This window comes from Drosophila subpulchrella, chromosome X (assembly GCF_014743375.2).
Source record: "Drosophila subpulchrella strain 33 F10 #4 breed RU33 chromosome X, RU_Dsub_v1.1 Primary Assembly, whole genome shotgun sequence".
Lineage (NCBI taxonomy): Eukaryota > Metazoa > Arthropoda > Insecta > Diptera > Drosophilidae > Drosophila > Drosophila subpulchrella.
Window position 1 is genome coordinate 23,922,004 of NC_050613.1, and position 20,366 is coordinate 23,942,369.

General features: G+C 38.0%; 1 protein-coding gene across 5 annotated transcripts in view; it reads left to right on the forward strand.

The window, feature by feature from the left end:
* The window catches only part of LOC119558200 (putative uncharacterized protein DDB_G0282129), a 43,487-nt gene that overhangs the window by 18,712 nt on the left and 4,409 nt on the right, over positions 1–20,366 (forward strand). The window contains exons 1-9 of one of the 5 annotated variants that reach the window (XM_037871492.1): positions 3,478–4,138; positions 8,309–8,433; positions 9,006–9,418; positions 12,553–13,236; positions 14,400–14,820; positions 16,001–16,157; positions 16,226–16,473; positions 16,538–16,718; positions 18,741–19,305. In XM_037871492.1, coding sequence (XP_037727420.1) covers positions 3,877–4,138; positions 8,309–8,433; positions 9,006–9,418; positions 12,553–13,236; positions 14,400–14,820; positions 16,001–16,157; positions 16,226–16,473; positions 16,538–16,718; positions 18,741–18,748 — 2,499 coding nt within the window. In that variant the 5' untranslated portion in view covers positions 3,478–3,876 and the 3' untranslated portion in view covers positions 18,749–19,305. Of the gene's footprint in view, positions 1–3,477; positions 4,139–8,308; positions 8,434–9,005; positions 9,419–12,552; positions 13,237–14,399; positions 14,821–16,000; positions 16,158–16,225; positions 16,474–16,537; positions 16,719–18,740; positions 19,306–20,366 lie in introns of those variants that run through there. The other 4 variants (XM_037871488.1, XM_037871489.1, XM_037871490.1 and 1 more) reach the window with 4 other exon arrangements.

A 20,366-nucleotide genomic window follows, 5' to 3' on the forward strand; every position in this document is an offset into this window, starting at 1 on the left:
AAATAGAGCGAAAAGAGATGAAGATGGAGTGGATGGAGTGTGCAGGTTGCAGATCGATCTTTTGATTTTGATATTGATTTCCATAGCTCTCCCGCTCTCTCTGTCTCTTGTTCTCTCTCTCTCTCTCTCTTTGTGGCTGCTTTATCAATTTGCGTTTGCAATCAGTGCTGACAAGAGGAAGAACAACAACAACAAAAGCAGCGGCAAATAGAAACGAGGCGCGCGCTGTGCTCACACACACATGGAAATCAATTAAACCCGTTGTCGTCGTAGCCGTCATTCGGCCACGCGTACACTTGTTGCTCTGCTCCATCGCCATCTCTCTCTCCGCTCCGCTCCGGCAACACACTCTCCTCTCAGCGCTCAGCTCAGCATCATCATCACATCATTCGTGATTCGTTCTTTTCACCGGACCTCCGGACACTTGAGAGAGAATTCTCCGCTGCGCTCCGGACAAACGGGGCTCGGATTCGGATACTTGGGTTCGAGTCTGCGCTAAAGTTATATAGCGCGCCCACCTTTTTCCGCCGCAGTCCATCGATCTCAGCGTAAGTGTTCGCATCGCCACTCGTCGCCGCTCTCCGATTACGGGTCACGGTTTACTACGGGTTACGGGTTACCGCTTACGGGTTACAGCTTACGGGCTTCGGTTTAGCGGTTAACTATTCGCCGCTTACGTGATACGGTATATACGGTCTTCGGTCTACGGCTTATAATTATGATTACGGCCCTTTTACCAGCAAACTCGTGCTAAAAATTCGCACTTTTTCTAACCGCTTTTTTTTCTGGTGCGATGTTGTGCTCAATTAACGTTTATTATTCGAAAAAAGTTATAATAACTTGTGCGCCCATTTTGTTGGCCTGATCGCGGGATGCTCAAATTAAAAATCTGCAAAATTAAAACTAAAAAGAAAGAAAATTTTTCGTAAATCGAATAAAACTTCAAAACTTATTTCAAAAATTGAAATCTAATCTGTGGCGCTTTGGCATAGGCACTTTTTGAAGACAATACTTGTAGGATTCTTTATAAAAAGCCCATTAAGTTCTTGGGTTTTTCTTGGAAAACAATGCTTTGAGCTTTAAAAATTACAATTTTGCAAAATAATGTATTAAACGAATGTGTGTCCAGAAATTAACTTATTTTTTATGCTTTCATATTAACTACTTAGTCATCTTCCCTTTTAATTTTTTATAGATTTTTTGACGATGCCATTTAATTGCACACATTAAAGTCTTGATAACTAGTTTTTCCTTTACACAAAATCTAGATTTAAGCCTCATAGGTTCTACCAAAAAACTTCTTTTTTTTGAGGGAGATAGACCCAAGTAACTTTTCTCAGTCGCGCGGTTTATCTTATCGGTTTTTGGGCTGAGGGGCAGAATTCTACGGACAGTGCCTGTGCATAAGTTCCAGTCGCGAACCCCCAGACCCACAGACCACAACGAAGGCAACCGGAACCCGTCTAGAATCTCCCAAGCGCCAAAAAGAAATTAAATACAAGACAATTATATATACATTTAATTCACTTGCTGTCTGTGAGTCCCCGCATACCGAAAATCGCGTAAAAACTTTTTGTTTATAACAAATTTAAATGCGGCCGAAAAGCCAAACCAAACAAGAAAGGAGGAGAACAAAAAAGAAAAGAAATGTGCCAAATTAATTTAAGAGATGATTATGATAAGTGATTGAAAAATTAGCTATTTAAGGAAAGGAGTCTTAAGATTTTGTCTTATAAATAAGATCTCTTCCTAAGAGAAGGCTTATTTTGAATAGGTGATCTGTTGGAATCTATTGTTTGAATATTCCAGCAAACCTTTTCTTTTTTCTACAAAAACCAATATGAGAAATCCCTTCTTCAAAGTATTGACTTCTATCCGACAAATATTTTTTTAAAGACTTTGCATATAACTGTCAGTAAATAAAGGCCAGCCAAAAGTTGTATGCCTTAGGTTCCCCGATTTCCCGATTTCCCGACGCTTCCTGCTCGAAAATTAAAAACAAATAATTATAATCTGAGGAGCCCAGATCAGATAAGATCAGCTTAGTTCTGCTCACTTGAGGCGCGTTTATTACACGTTCAATGTGGGTCAATGAAACAAGATCATGATTTTTCACAAACCCAACGGCAGTCGCTACACACATTACACACATTACACACATTACACCCAGTACACCCAGTACACGAGTGTATATAACCGATTGCTGATAAATACACCGTACAATTTCAATTAGCATTTAATCAAGCCAAGAACTTGCCTTGGCATTTGATTGTCAAAAAAAAAAAAAAATATAAAGACCAATCCATGCCCAAAACCAGAGGCCATTGGAGTTACGGTCGAGGGGCGGTGGGGCTTACAGAAGAAGGGGGCGGGGTCGGACGGTGCTAACACACTTATCTGTGTCACCTCGATTAGCCGTTAAAGTCGTTTATTAAAAATCCAAATGCACTGAGGGAAAAATTGGGGAAGTTATGTACCAGATGGAAATTGAAACAGGGCTTAGAGATTCCAAAATTAATGAATTCTTTAGTAGACAAGTATACCATTACCATTATAATTTTGATTTTTAATCAATTTGAATTTAAACAAGGAATATTCTATACCAAATAAATTAAAATCATATATATTTTTTAAAACAATCATTACAAGAGTATATTTTTTTTCAAAGTATAAAAAGTGATTCTGAGTGGTTGAATAAAGCTGATGTCTGATTTTTTAAAAAGGATGGGGCGTAATACCCTGGAGACCTTGCGGAACTTGCCACTCTGAAGGGCTTCACATTCCTCCCCAAAAAGTAAAAGGGATCCCAAACAAGTAGAACAGGGAAGAATCTCTAGATCGGGTGGAACCAGTTTTCCGACACCGAACTCTAACTGTAAACGGAAAGATATTATAGCGAAAAAAAAAGTGAGACCAGGAAGCTGTCGAAGGATCGGCAAAAAAAAGAAGATACAAGTTAAACTTCTCAAGGCGCCTTGGACAACGAAACCAGTTTTGGGAAAGGGAAAAATAATGCACTTAAGCTCCAATCCCCCTCCAACCCCCGCGATTATCATAATCATTATCTATATACAACAAAATGATTATTAAACCATTGCGATCTCCTTGTTATTTCTGCCTTTTCTTGTCGCTTGGACTTTGAACCGCGCCGGCAATTAAAGAAGATGTGTGTATAAAAAAAACAACATTTTTACATCGTTCGGTTTCGGTTTTCGGCATCGAGCTGTAAAAAAATAAAGATACAAAATAACAAACGGTCGTATGAATAAATAAATAAGCGAGCGAAAAAAAGGCGAAGTGCCGAAACAAAACAAAACGAAGTTACAAATTTTTCAACCTGTTTTCGAAGCGTTTTGAGTTCGTTTTACGGGCGTTTTCTAAGCGTTAACCCGGGTATTTTTTTTTTACTTTTATAAAACGCATTTTGTTCCAAATTTTTTCTCCGGCTTTCCCGCGTCCTTAAAAAGTTTTCTTTCTTTTTTATCTAATTAGCTGACAGATAAATACAAATACTACAACTGCAGAAAACATTTAACAACAAACATAGCAACAGCAAACAAATGTACAAAGCCAATCCAAAATTACAATAATTTAATTAAAACACAAACCACACACACTCACGAAAAAAAGAAACAATTAAATGTGCCAACAATATTTGCCAAACAAACAAAAGACAATATAAGTCAAAGGGAAAACCACACAATCGATGCCTGTAAACATAATTATAAAATACACTAAAAGCACTTATCCCAAAAAGAGAACGAGAAGCTCGAGGAGAGAGTAGAAAGAGTGAAAGAACACTGAGCGAAAGTAAATTAATTGCATTGCATAGCCATAAGAGTAAATTAATCGAGAGCCCAGTGGAAATCAATCAAAATGCGCTTCACCTACAATCAGTATAAACATTACGAGTCCGGTTATCGGATTCCATCAAAAATGCATAATCTGAGCCACCATAATAACAACAACAACAACAACAGTAATAATAATAATAATAATAATAATGGGGGTGGCCACAGCAACAACAATAATAACAGCAACAATCACCACTATGCCCATCACAACAACAACAATAATGGCGGCAACAACAGCAACACAAATTTCCAAGCCTATCAACATCATTACAAAAGCAATTTCGGTAAGGAAGTGTTAATATATCTTTAACAGGAGATATAACATACAAAACCATCAGAACTACCCAAAGAAATGCTAGAAATAACATTTAAAATTTAACTTTCGCAATCTACAATGGGTTACTTACTGTAAAACAGTTAGGTTCTTATAAAAAACGATTGAAAACCCCATATCATTACATTTCCAATATATTGTGAAACTCGAAAAATCTTAAAGTCATAGCTAATATTCAAAGAATTTTTATAGTCCTAAAGTTCTGCAATTCTATCAATTTTATAGATCCCCCATAAAGATATCCTACAGTCACTTAAGGACCAAAAAATGTAAGCTTTCTTGTGATATCTGAAATTGTTTTTTGATTGAGGAATGCCAGCTGTCAACATGACGTTGAATTAATCATTTTTTATTTGCCAATTTTTTCGCCATATGGGCTTTTCGTATATCCAGATGAAAAGCTTAAGAAACGAAGAAATCGCCTTTATTGTACTATCCCAACATCCAATGCTAATGGCTAATGGCTTATCGGCAACACGCCGAAATTGCTTTGAAAACAAATCTCTCGCTGCGCCTTTGATAACATGTCATAATCGATATGGGTGTTCGTTCGAGTACACCAGGAATTTCCTCGCCTCGGAGATCCCGAACCAGAAATGTCAAGCTCCCCAATCTCCCATTACGCGAGAGGCGCCAGTTGTCGCTGGTGATTCAATTTCTTTCTTTATATCATGGGGTTTGGGTTTGGGTTTGGGTTCTTGGTTCTGGTTGCCAGGTTTGCCGTTTGCCAGGGCGATAAGATTACTGGCAAAACAGTAAAAATAATGCCAAGAGTTCCGAGACATCCAATCAAACGCCGAAACACTTGACCAACCCGCTAATTGGATGGTGACAAATGAGATCGGCGAGAAGAAGAAACGTTTGTAATAGTCGAGTGTGAACCTTGAAAATTGGTTAGGGTATTAAAATTGATAGTCCATTTCTACGATTTCTGTTTTCCCAAAAGTAAATATTATCACTTTTGAAAATTGCAGATAAAGAGGGCTGAAAGTATTTATAAACACAGGATAGGATAATAGTTATAAAGTAAGGATCAAGTTTTGGCAATTCATATTTTCCAAAAGCAAGAGTAAATACTTTTAAAGTTTGCAAATGAATGGAGCTAATAGTACTTATAACTTAGAGAACTAGAAACAGAATGATGTTATATAGCAGCTGGCAAGAGTTTACTCTAATATAACGAATACAAAATGGGATTTATTTTGGGGTGTTTGTGCTGACATAACCCAAAATACGTCCTTAGCGCAAATCATCACTGAATCAGAAAGAGTATTTGGTTAAGATCTGAATTTCTGGATCTATTTTCCAAAAGCAAGAGTAAATACTTTTAAAGTTTGCAAATGAATAGAGTTAATAGTACTCATAACTTAGAGAACTAGAAACAGAATGATGTTATATGAACAGCAACTAACAAGAGTTTACTCTGATATTATGGATGCAAAATTGGATTTCTTTGGAGGTGTTTGACTGACGTAAGCCCAAAACTCTAGCTTTACTGACACCGAACTCCCTATAGATTCCTAAAATGGTAACTAGAGTTTTATATATATATAGATTACATTTGTGATTTTAGCAATGCCAGAGAATTTAATAAACTGTTTGAGATATCGCACTCTTGCTAATTTTGGCTCCAAATGCTTTCCAATCAAACAAATTGAACAGACTTCCCCGTTCATTTCCGTTATTATTTCGAACCCCTTGGCATTGGTGGGGGCTCATCTTTCACAATAGTGCGGACGGAATACATTGGACGGTGGGCCACCGGCGGGGCACAGTGGGTCAGGCGGGTTCAATACACTTAATTCATTGTTTTATTGACAATCTGTTTTTAGGGTTCACCTCTCGCCAAAGCTGTTATTTCGCCGGAGGAGTCTGCGTTTAATTATAGAACTTGCGAGCCCCGAGACAGCAACATCTGTGTTTAACTATCCAGGTTGATTCTTTACTTTCAACCTCGCCCTGATCTCCGGTGAAAACTGAATTAATGCCTCAGCCGCAGTCATCTTTTTGTCAGCCAATTGAGTGCAAAGTCTAGTAATACCTAGTGATATGATGGATGTGTTTAGATGAAAGCGACTATGATGATTGTCCTATCGTTAGCGTATCCATGTATCTCCAGTATCTGTGTAGTATCTACAGCTGTATCTGTATCTGTATCTGCATGAGAAGGCAGTTTAGTAGCCCCTTGGAAACAATGGGCGTCAGATCCCCATCTCAACCGATCTTATCTGTAGCGATCCCAGGTAAAGCCCATTTCCCGGGTTCCGTTTTTTGGGTTCTTCAGGTAGGCGCGTTCCGCAAGCCCAACAATAAATGTTTGTTTTCTTGTTTGATTTTCACCCAAGGTTAGGCCAAAAGGGTGCGGATCGCGTGGGTGTTTTTCTTTTCTGTACTTACGGTATCATAAAAGCCAAGAGTCGAACAGATTTTCTCGCCTCCCTAATTTGTATACCACCTATATTCATATACAAATACACTTCTTTTTTTTTTGAGCGCAACGCACGTCACCGAGGAATCTTCGTAATTGGAGATCAAAGTTTGTTTGTTTTCGTTGCTGCTATCAAAGGCGCTATTGTTTGCCCGATTCTTATCTCGTAAATTGGCTCGTAATTGTTTAACGATTTTACCGGAATTAAGGAACGGAACATACCTAGTTTCATATAAGATTTCTTTGGAACCAAATGGATTTTTGGAAAGAGGGTGTTAAAAATTTGACTAGATAAATAGTGGCGAGCTTATTTTAGGGTTTCCAGAAATATGGTTTCTATTTGCCGTCATTCATTACATTTCTCACCTCTTTATTGGTGTTTAACAACTTGAATTTGTTGGTTGATATTGTCATAATTGACAAGCTCGTTTGATTTATAGGGAAACATTTGTTGTGTGTGTTCTCAAGGGAATATGTATATTAAATTGTAATATTCCCTTACTTAAAATACCAGCAAGGGAATAATCAGCCTTCCTTTTATATTTGTAATTCCCTCGGCTTCTTATCGTTACGTTTTCCCTTTTTTTGCTTCCACTTTGGCCTATCCCAACAAACATTTGAGCCTCCCTCTATAAGAAGATATAACCCCAGTCGTATTCCGCTCGCGCCTGCTCGCCCCTAGAAAATTATAAAATTTTATTTGCAATTGATTTGCATTTTAATTAAATGTTTTGCGAAATAAACAAGTATATGTGTCTTCTTTATGAATAAATAAAGCAGCGCAAGCCAAAAATACGATCTCGAATACGGGGCTATAATAAAGAAATGAGGAGGAGGCGGCTTGTTAATGGGTTGGGTTCGTTGGGTTTGGTTTGGTCGGGTTTGTCTGGCTTCCTTATCATTATCAGGCGGACTCCGGCTCATTGTTCCGCTGCCCATGATAATATACAAACAGCACCCAGCCAGATGATATATGTACATTTGTGTAGATGTGCACATTTGTACATACGTACGTATACACGACCGTACTTATAGGCAAGAACTCTCCATGTAGAGCAGAAAATAATGCTGGAACTGCGACGGCAACTGCTGTTGGAATTGAAATGCGAATGTGAATGCGAATGCAAATGGAAATTGAGCTTCAATTGGGATCAACAATGAATGCAACAGTAGCATCGCCATCACCATCATCATCATCGTGGTGACAATAACAGATGGAATTGCAGCTGCAACAGATTCTATGCTCGGCCGGACTATACGGACCTTAGGTCTCCGGGTTTGCATTCTCCGGCGGAGTTCAATGCACCCCATAGGCGTCGCAGCATTATCAGTTTCCCCTAGCATATAACTTGCAACTTGCGAACGGGGGCCCCACAAATCAGACAATATTTTCTTGGTCCCGTCTCTATCTGGATTTTTTTTCTTTTGTGTCTCAATGATGCCCGCTATGAGGAACTGCAAATGGGGGGCGGTCATTTAGAAAAATTAACTTTGATTTGGTTCTAATAGAGATCACATATCATTTCTCTATTACAACTAGGCGTTTTATAGCGTTAAAATATATATTACTATAAAAATATATACATATATTCATATACTCCTCTATTATCTATACTTATTTCTACCTATACATACTTTTGATACATGCTTTTAACTTAAAAGTAATAATAACATTCATTTTTTACTTTCTAGGCATGAGGATGACCATGTCCACGAATTCCACAATGAGTGCGCGAATACATCGGAAGGGATTTCGCATACCATCGAAAAGACAGCCGGGTAAGGGATTGCCCGGTAAGCTGCATACCATCACCAGGGTGAGTAAATAATACGTTTTGGGAAACTATATAAAAAGAGGGTTTGGTATATATACACTTTACGTTCTAATCTATACTATATACTATATGAAAAGAAGCACGGTGTCTATAACCACAAAGATAGAGATTGTATAAAATATCTTGTTAATTAAAAAAAAATTAAAATTACTAAATTAAACTATTAAGAATAGTAACATTTTAATTGTAAAATTACTACAGTACTATTATTTTAAAGTAGTTTTACTAATAACATACCATTTCATAGTAGTTTTACTATAAACTTACTATTTTATAGTAGTATAAAGGTTGCATAGTATAGTATTTATACTATACACTTAATATGTAATAGTAAAACTGCAATAAAATAGTAAGCTTATAGCTAAAATTTAAAAATCGATGGGATTAACTATGTATTACATTGGTGAATTTGACCAAAGCGAGTTTTTGTGTGTAATCTAGTTAGTCTCAATATAGATATATTTTAATTATATATATACTATAATACTATGTATTTAGATTATATTTAAAATAGTTTATTACTTTGGTTGACTGATTTTATGATATTTTTTCAGGCGGGTCCCGGCAAGCTTGTTCCTGGGAAGCGAATACCACAACGACCCCATCCGCCGCCCTGCGACAACTCCAACGACAGTGGCCTGGGGTTCGACCAGCACACGGAGCTGAGGTCCTCGGCGGGGGCGGGGGGCGTGGCCGACGCTGGGGGCAGTGGGAGCGGCACCAACTCCGGCCAGCGGTCCAGTTTGCTGGTCAATAGTGCGCTAACCAACACAGTGGCTGCTGCAGCGGCCGCAGCAGCTGCTGCAGTGGCCAGCAACACGTTGCAGCAACATCAGCAGCACCACCAGCAGCAGCAGCAGCAACAACAGCAACAACAGCAGCAACAGCAACAGCAGCAGCAGCAACAACAGCAGCAGCAGCAACATTCACCGCAGCAGCATTTAATACGAGCGATACCTGTATCAAGGTGAGTCACTGTCACTCCTTGCCCCGATTATTATATATACGCCCCTCTCAGCCTCAAAAGTCTTCATCCGCGTTCATGCGCAGGCGCAACTCGAGATAATTGCCAGTTCATGATTTCATTTCGTCTTGCGTTTCTATTCATGGTTTCGAGTGACTGAATATCGATTGCCTCACCGCAAACACACTCTGATGCAAAGAACCTACACATGCGCGCACACATTGAACAGATCTAATCGGATATAGTATAGTATATATCTACTATTTATCAGATTCAGGGGATTTTTCTTGTTTTTATCCAATTGTCCGTTTATAAGTTCTGATGCTTATAGTGTAGCTTATATTTTTAATATTCAGGGAAAATATAAAACCCCAGGGTTAGATATTTCTCAACTCTATAAAAAATTATAAGCTTATGCCATTGTCTATTAATGGTATTTTATAAATATATTTCTGTGCTCTTTGGCAATATAAAGTATACTTATGTAATAGTTTTGATATAATGTCTTAGAAATCTATATATGGATTTTAAGCTGAACTACTTCTTATAATAATAATCAAATGGATGGAAAAAGATCTTTTGTTCCCACGAATTTCGATTTGTTTCTGGATAAAACTGGTAACTATTGGCGCATTTGAAGTGCGATCCGTTCATTTGTTTATTGGTTTCAAAGGGAGCGCTGACACCTATTTATTCTGAATGATCAGGATCAAATTGCTGAGGCCCCAGTTTTTTAAGGGAAGAAGTGCTGGAGGGGGCTTCTTCAAAATTCTCCAGTTTTTCGCTTTTTTAGCCTCAGTACAGTCCAAGCTTTTCGATCGATAGGAACGCGTGTGTTTTAAAAAAGTTTGGATAAATTAGGGGATTATTAGAGGAGTCTGGTAAATATTATATATTATAATATATATACAAATATTATTATATTATATGTATATCATAAATGGTATTGTTAGTTTCGCAATAGATGGTAATTCAATTTAATGCATAGCTTGTTAATGGTATTTTATTTGGGAAGCTACCTATAGTCCTTTCTAATAATCCGAAAATTTCTTTGGCAATAGTCAATGGATTTCACTTTTGATATAGACTTTTTATAGACAGGTTTACTTTTTGGGTCATGGTGAATGTGTTTATTATAATTCACTAGGTTTCGATATGGATTAAAGTTACGATTTAAATTTTCATATGGTTTTCTGTGTGTGCCGCGGGTTCATTGTGTTGTTGTTGTTGTTGTGTGTGTGCTGTTGATTTCGCCTTTGTTGTTGTCATCTTGTAGTTGTAGCTATTGTAATTGCATGCCCCTATCTGTGTAAATCGCCGCATTATCTTATCAGCTTATCAGTTATACGAACTCGCCTCCAATTGCAAATTGCAGTTGGGTCTGGGGGAATGGGAATCTGAAAATGAAAAAAAGGGAGGAGGTGGGTTGATTCGGAAGGTGCTTGGCTTTTGGGGTTGCCCCTTATCGCTCTGTAAAATCCAAAGGGAAAACAATGGAAGTGTTGTGATTTTTATGAGGTTTATTTAGGGCTTTCGTTAATTGCAGCGACGATCGGTAAATGGTTGGTAAGTGCTTGCCGCCAAATGATTTTGATAATTGTCAAGCATTCACAAATAAATCAATAGGCTCTTTGATCTTTTCAATTTTACCTATGTATTATTATCTTGAAATACGAATTACATTCACCATTACAATTTATTTAGTTTGCCATTCTTGTCAAGTTGATGTCGAAAATTGTTTTCTTGCTCCAGAAAGCCAAGAATTTGAGTTTAAAAATAGTTTTACACCACGATGGTATCGATTAAAATTCCCACTGTATTTTCAAATTAAAAATGACTTTCTAAATATTCTTAAAACATTGGGCTTTCCAGAATATTCCCCTGATTTGATTTTATTTTTCAGTTTATTGTCAGCGCTTGTCGCCTCTGTTGTTGTTTTTTCTGTTGATCTTGCAGATTTGCACATTCTTTGGCGGTTAATTGAATTTGCATACATGAAAATACGCATTTTTCTTTCGCACTTTGGCCAATGACTTTTGGATTGGGGATTGTTTTCTTGCGTCTGCCAGTACAAACATATGTACATATGTGGTCGCGATTACTTATACGCACTGTTGCCGCCGTCCGCCTTGCGATTCGTGATTTTGCCTGGGTCCGCTCCGCTTATTATTATTATTATTATCAATCAGCTGCACTCTCGGTGCTCCGTTCCATTCGCCTGGTTTCGCCTGATTTGGGTTAGGATTGAAGCGCAGTATCTCGCAGAAGCTAGAGATTACGTACAGAGGCATTATGGATGCAGGGAAATTATGGCATGCCATTTAATCAGCTTTATTAGCTAATGGGCGAACTTAGCTTCAGGAATTTCTTATGGATTTATTTATGAGTAAGACAAAAACTGGACTGGTATATGGTGAAAAGAACAGATTCCGTTGGCATAGAACTAGTTCTAATTGATTTCAAGCCCATTGTTGCTCGCTTTTGTCTAATTGAACTCAATTTGTTTGTTAGTTATTTGAACATCTTTGTGTTTAATTTATTATTTCCACCATACTACACCTGGCAACTGTTCCAGTCTCAAAGTAATTTTCTCTATTTTTCTATTTTCCCAACCTTCAATCATGATATTGTCTTGATTTCTTGAGTTTTCCTGTCGACTTACATCGAAATCACTCTTCAATTGAGTTCGGGCCGTTAGTTCCGTTCAGTTCCGTTCAGATCTGTTTAGTTATATTCAGTTTATTTCATTTGTATTGAGCTGAGTGGCGATTTGGGTTCATTCAATGCATTTCAAATGCATTCGGACATTGATTGGCACATTGGAATTCGAAATCTATCTTTAAAAATAGAAAATATTTAGGTTTTGATTGATTTCCAAGGGAATAATACAATTAGTGTATAGAACTATAAATAAATTGGTTAAAGAATCAGTTAGAAGCAGGAATTTGCAAAAATAAATATTTATATATATGATATATTTTTAAAATCTGGTAATGCGCTTAAGTATATTTTTAATTTTCGAAATTTTAAATCTCGAAAACGATGCATAAATCGATTTGAATACTAAACGAGTGCGAGTGTGTTGCTGTTGTGTATCCCATGTACATGAATGTCTGTATATATATGTTAATGTATAGATCGCGGCACGACAAGAAAATGATGGGTCACTATCTGGAGGATCTGGAGGATCACCTGATATCGGCGTCCTCCTCGGAGGATTCGGCCGCCTCGACGCCGCCCTGTTTGGACGAGGATACGGGCTTTGTGAACGACAGCAGCTCGACGACCATTGGTGGCAATAGCAACTCGGATCCATTTGGAGGGGTTTTCCAGGCCACCGAAGCAGCCGTGGCAGCAGCCGTAAATGCCTTCACCCTGCAACAGCAACAGCAGCAGCAGCAGCAACATCAGGTGCAGCAGCAACATCAGCCGAGCCAGCAGCAGCAGCAACAGTTTCAGTACAACGGATTGCTGTTGCAGCAGCAGCAGCAGCAGCAACATCCTCATCCCCATCAGAATCAGCAGCAGCAGCATCATCAGAATCAGAATCATCAGCATCATCAGCATCACCATCATCATCATCGACATGGCAAGCACATCAAACGCAAGAAGCTCGAGTGCAATCAGGTGGAACTGGACAACGATGATGCCTGCAGCGAGGATGAGTTTATCCGTAAGATTGCCAGCACGGTGGCGGTGACATCAGCGGCGGATGACACGCCCCCCCCGCCCCCAGTGGCCGCCCCCGCACCTGCCACGCCCACTGTAAGCCTCCTGCCGCGCATCACCAACAGCAACAGCAACAACAACACTGAGACAAAGTAAGCGCCGTGTTTTCTTTTGCAGCTAAAATGAAAACCGACTTTGCCATCCAACAAAAAAAAAATACGCAAATCGTTCTTTGGTACATTTTCAATGATTAAATTATGTAACAACAAAACTTGAGTCAGATGCAGAGTAAGAAAAACATTCTTTTAAATAAATATTTTGGCTAAATAATATTGATAATACAAAAACACAATCAAATTTTATAAAATATATCCTTCAGATTGGCTGTAGAAAACTGATTAAAAACAAAATTGAATGTTTAAATGCTTGATACAAAAAAAAAGAAATCCAAACAAATTTAAAACACCAACGCCCCTAAAATATTTATGTGACTCAACCATCTATAAACAATGAATTACGCATTTAAAACAATTAGATTCACTTTCAAAATTAAACAAAAATGTTAGATAAGCCCAATTGTCTTGGTGCTAGAACTCTTTGCGCAGTGTAGCCGAAAAAAATAGATTATTTACTTTGATCGCTTTGACTTTTGTTCTTTAATAATTGCCAAATGTGTGTTTGTTCCCGTCTATCTGTATATATTTTTGTTGTACATACATATATGTGTATGTGTCCGTTTGTAAACAAAGGCGCAAAAAAAAATGCGAAGCAATTGTAAACAATTGGTCAAAGCTAAGATTTATTTAAACAAAACGAACCGAACCGAACCGAAATGCAAAGTGCAGCAATGAAAATTGCGAGAAATTCCCTTTTGGCTTTTTATGTTCCATGTGCGTGTGTGTATGTATGTTTGTGAGTAATTAACAGCATTAAAAAAGCCATATATCATTCATTTTCTAGCTCTACACATTTTTAACTAAATCTGTATCCGTAGCTTTGTAGATGTATCTTATTGTACATATGTAAAAACAAAGAAAAAACGAATTCATCTCATTTCATGACCCAGCAGAGCCATCCATTTCTTTCGGCCAGCATATGTGAAAAATAAAATCATAAATCATTTAACCCAAATCAAATCGAATCTATAGACTTTCTTCAAACGGACATTGGCCAAAGTTCAAGTGCCAGATTTTAAACGATCCTTAGACAAATAAACCAAGCCCTACATTTGATTTTTAACGATCGAATGGAAAAGTTAAGTCTGAAAAAATAATATTAATTCCATCATCTCCTTTTTTTTTATGCCAACCCACAGATTCATATCGGCCAGGACTGTCACCCGGGTGGCGAACAAGCGACAGCCCACCACCCCGCTGAACAGCATCGCCAGCTCCAACGATGGCCTGGTGCAGCTGGAGATCGTCTCCCAGCCGGAGCAACAGCATCGGGCCCGCTACCAGACGGAGGGCAGCCGTGGGGCAGTCAAGGATCGCAGTGGCAACGGATTTCCCATCGTCCGACTGGCCGGCTACGACAAGGGCGCCGTCCTCCAGGTGTTCATCGGCACTGATATTGGACGCGTGGCGCCGCACATGTTCTATCAGGCCTGCAAGGTCGCCGGCAAGAACTCGACGCAGTGCAACGAGAAGAAGGTCGACGGCACCATGGTCATCGAGATCGATTTCAAGCCCGAAACGGACATGACCATCACCTGCGATTGCGTTGGCATCCTGAAGGTGGGTCTATAGTGGAGGAAAAAATATAGAACTATTGTTGGTGTCACCACAACTATTTAAAAATCAACTAGATCACAAAAAAAAGAATATAATTCGGACCAACGTTTCTTCGAAAAAACATACAAGGCTCTATAGATTCTTTAAAAAAAATATTATGCTTAAAAAAAACTACTCCGAAACGCATATAAAACTATACATTTTTGTGTACATACGATACTATATAGACTGTACTTAAAAAATATATAGTAATTAAAAAATGTTTACTCCGAACCATATTCAGATCCTATAAGTCAGAGCAACTTTACTCCAAAACACATACAAAACTGTATAGGTTCTACTTAAGAAATTATATAATTCAAAACAACTTTACTCCGAAACACATACTTAACTGTATAGGTTTTACTTAAAAAAATTTTATAATTCAAAACAACTTTACTCCGAAACACATACAAATCTATAGATTTTTCTTCAGTAAAAACATCCTATAAATCAGAGAAACTTTATTCCGAATATATAGATTCTACTTAAATAAGGTCTAATAATAAAAAAAAATGTTACTCCGAAACATATTCAGATCCTTTAAGTCAGAGCAACTTTACTCCGAAACACATGCAAAACTATACATTCTGATTTTCAAAAAATCCCTTAATTCGGATTAACTTTACTCCGAAACACTTATAAAACTCCATATATTCTCTGACACCGACGGATTTTCGTTCGGCATTCAAACCAACTGCCGGAGATTTCTTAAACACCCTTATATACATAAGTTGCTTTGTTAGAAAATATCTTTTGTTCTGCTTATATTGTTTGGTATCTCTGATTCGTTATGTGTATAAAAATATTAGTTTCCAGTAAATATTTGTTAGCTGAGTCCGCAATTCAGCTCTGAAATTGCTAAGTTTGCAGGAAAAGTTATCTAAAGGGTGGTAAACAAATGCGCTATTCATAAAAATATAAAGCAAGTCACTCGAAACAATAAATCAATGAACATAGAACGTCACTTATTTTATATTAATAAAAGAAATATATTTTTTTATACCAATAAAAAAATCATAAATAATGAATAAAAATAGTTATATAGGTTAAATTTTAAAAGTATAATGCTCTACACTACCAATTAAAAAATAATAAATAAAAGGAGCTTGTAAAATCTAAATGCCTTACATTCAATTCGCAGGAACGCAATGTGGATGTGGAGCACCGCTTTCCGGAGCACCTGGCGCAGAAGAACAAGAAGAAGTCAACCCGCTGCCGGATGGTCTTCCGCACCCAGCTGACCCGTGACGATGGCACCACCGAGACCCTCCAGGTCTGCTCGAATCCCATCATCTGCAGTGAGTATTGTAGCAAACTTAACCTGTTTAATAGCTCTCTAATTGCTTATATCATTCTGCTTTTTTAGCTCAACCACCTGGCGTACCGGAGATATGCAAGAAGTCTTTGAACTCGTGTCCCGTCGACGGCGGCCTCGAGCTCTTCATCATTGGCAAGAACTTTCTCAAGGACACGCACGTGGTGTTCCAGGAGACCTACGACAGCGTCAATGGCGACGATCCGGCCACAGAGATTGCAGTGCGCCAGCAGCTCATCGGCGGAACAGCCGCCCTGTGGGAACAGAGCGTTCTGCCGGACAAGGAGTATCTCCACCAGGTGCGTTCTAAAGGCATTTCGAGAAGAATCTTATGTTAATAGCTGTGTGTGTACTACTTTTTAGACCCATCTGATTTGCACGGTGCCGCCGTATCTGCAGAGTATCGTCAAGCCGGTCCAGGTGCAGGTGTCGATCGTCTCCAGCGGCAAGAAGAGCGAACCGCACACGTTCACCTACACGCCCAAGGGACAGTACACGACGCTGGCGGCGGCCAGCACGTTAAGTAACACAATCCACGCCCAAGGTATCTATTTGTTGACTAAGCGTTCGATTGCACCCCAAAAATAAAAAAAAAGAACCAACCGAATTTACCAACCACAAACTCCCAGCCGGAGATCGCGATTCGTTAGCTTTATAGAGATCAAAGGAACCTGTCGAAGAACCTTTTGTCGTTATAACTAAAGATACATACGTGAGGTAGTCAGGATTAGGCATTAGTCATTAGGCAGTTATTAAAAGTCTATGTTTAGTGCCATTTTTAGTCTACCTCTACCACTTTGAAGTTGCAATTCTTCTATATATTTTTTATTTATTATTATTTTTTTGTTTGAAAAGCAACCCCATAAGCTTAGCTAAATTAGAACCGTTTGTGGTTACGAAACATAATTAATACAAACATATAAATCGATAAGCGTTAGATAAAACAATGTGATCTCTTCATGCGTTATTCTGACCTCCACTTTTCCCTTCTATGTATCTTCTATCTTCTCTCGCTGTCTCCCCTTTGTTTGCGGTTTGGCTCAAAATATTTAAATTTATTATTAAATATATATTTAACAATTAGCAAGTCTGTGTGTAGCTAGCAGAACAAAGAAAAGTGAACGAAATTTTTGTGCCAAATATTCGGTATATGTTCTTGACCCCAGAGATGCACAGAAAAAAAAAAACAAAAATTCGGATGTGACTTCATTGGCAAGACCAAAGTTCAAAAGGCTTAGTTAAAAATTAAATTTAAATCAGAATATTAAGTTTAAGGCCTAGAAATATTACTTTTGTTTGTGTCTCCATACATTTTGCCCGATCAAAACTAAAAGATTTCGAGTTCATTGTCTTATCATCATATATATATACTAAAAAAGAATGAATTTTCATAAATATACAGGTCACTAAGAGGGGTCAATTGTCGCTCATATATTGCCTGCCACCTTTTCTTTTCCCTTTCCTTTCATACTCTTTAAAACTTTCTTACCTTTGCACCGAATAACGCATGAAAAAATCAATACCCTATTTATTTTAAGCAGGAAACTAGGACAAGATAAAAAAAGCCAACGAAAAATATAACATAAACTATAACTTAATCTATAAGCACAACCAAGAATGATAAAACAAAAGATTCTAAATTAAATTAATAACCATAAATGATTAAGGCACAGGACGGTGCAAATCTTCGGAGAAACGATTCCTCCAGTCTTCCCCCACCTCCCGTCTCTCTCACTCTCTCATTCTCTGCCCCTCTCTCTTTTTACCCCTCTCTGCTCGTCCCCTCCACTTCAAAAAAAAAGAAGAAAAAAAATGGAGCGGAACCGGAAACTGATCGAAACAACTCTGCTGAATGAATGAACTTGATTTTCCCTCCAAACGGATCCTTTGCGATGATTATGAATAGTTTATTTCTATTCTATTCCATTTTTAATACGTATAGTTTTCTGTGTAGAACATCCATTTCATCCATATCTGAGTCGATTTTTCTTGCTTATTTTTGTAACACGTAAACAAAAAAAAACAAAAGTTTCGCTTTTCCTGGGTACTTTTATTCTGGCTTAAGTTACGTGTGTGCCTGTGTTTGTTTGTTTGATCGAGTGTTTGCGCGCGTGTTTGTTTGTTTGCCTGCGTGTGTGTTTGTGCCAATGGGGGGGCCTTTGAATGGAAGTGCAGAGTTTTCTTGATCAAGTTCAGCCGAGAAGAATACCCAAAAACCGATGAAGGAAAGCTCAACCAAAGCGATAACATAAAATAAACCGAGTATAAACCACCACACGATGAATCAGCAGCAGCAGAAGCAGCAGAATGTCGGGAGGATATACAATACCTATAAAGCCAGACAAGAAGAGAAGAACCGCAAGGCAGATTCCCCCATAAACTAAACCATAAACCTGTTTTGTCAAGTCAGGAAAAATGATAAATAACCGTAAAAGATCAGGATGTCTTTGAATAAAAAAAAAATACTCCCTCCCTCCACCATACAAAAAAAAAAAACTCCTCCTCCCAAAAAAATATGCATATATATATTTTTACTTTATATTCTTCCTCCTTCCCCTTCTCTTAGCAATTTAGGTGCTCAATCTAACTATATAGTCAAATATGTAAATTTTTGAGTGCTATAAAATGCAAGGCCAAAATTAAATCCAAATTAAGTCAGTAATCGACAGTCGATATAGCAAGTATATAGACACCGATATATATATCCTGCATCTCTCTATATATAAACACAAAATAGTAACTATAGCAAAGAGGCCAACGAATCGAAAAGCCAAGAAAAGAAAGCTTGCCTGGAAAGCAACGCTGGGACAAAAGCGATGATATCGAAAGAATCGCAGCAATCGCTCGATAAGTGACTGCCAATCGCTTGCGTTCGATGGCGATAGATACTCACACACCCACCACACGTCACACAGACACACAAAAATGTCAATCAAAAAGTATACTTATATCAAAATTATAAGGACCTATGGCACCGAGACGGCAATATCGTATCCAACCCCATGGGAAATGATGACCGGCGAAGGATTTTCGGCCCCAACGAGTCTTCAACAGGCCCATCTGCTCATCTCTAGCCCCATCTCTAACGTCCAACAACAACAACAGCAACTACGGCATCAAGGATAATTTTAGGGTACTGGTTAAAAAAAAAACACAAAAAAACCATTCAACTATTACAGAAAAAATTACAAAAAAAAATAATTACCGATTGACCAACGTACAAATTCTTTTTTGCCATTTCGTAATCCATTTTTCTATATGTCTATTAATTAATACACACACAATACCTCCCCCTACACACACACACACACACACACACACATTTACCATTACTATTAACTTTAAGGGAAACCCATTTCACATATAACCTTTAGAGCATTACCTTTAAGCATCTATATAAATACGATATATTTGCGTACTCACATAAAGCTAACACCATCTACACTTTTTTGTCCTGTCCTGTTTGTGAATATCATGGGATCGAAGATTTTCATTAACTGGGGATCAGTTTATTTTGATAGATTAGCCTTGGAATTTCTTTATAGGGTGTGTAAAACTAGATCTAATCATATTCATCAGTCCTTTAAAATCGTTCATAAGTACAAGTAGTATGCTCATCACTTCATATCAATATCTTTCCCTGTTCTTTCGACACTTTGTATTGTTAACATGTCTGAAAAGCATAGTCCTTTAAATATAGTATGTATATTTCCGAAATTTCACTACTTTTCTATTATATATATCTAAATTGAGATATTTTGTTATTCCAATAACATTCATTGCATACCCTTTGAAGATCAGTTTCAGTTCTCCTCTATCTAATCACGCAATTCATGTACAGAATTTTCAGGCCAAGGCCCTATGGATGGATGTTTATAACACATATAGGTTTGAGGGACCAGTGAAAATGCTAAACTCACGTTAATAAAATAAAAAACCAGTTGAAACAATTAGGCACTGTAAGCGGGAACTTGTTCTGAAAGACCCAAAATAAGAGGTGGTAGTGATGGGACTCGTCTAGAACGAGTGGAAGTTAAAGCGTCGCTCGACTTCAGAGCCTCAACATTACGCCTAGAGAACGACAACAGCTTTAGATCAATGCGACCCCGCTTAGGGATTCAGGAATCGAGCAAATTTGGGTTTACTGGCTCTTGATACTAATCCATAAACACCTTAAACCTAAGCATTAGCA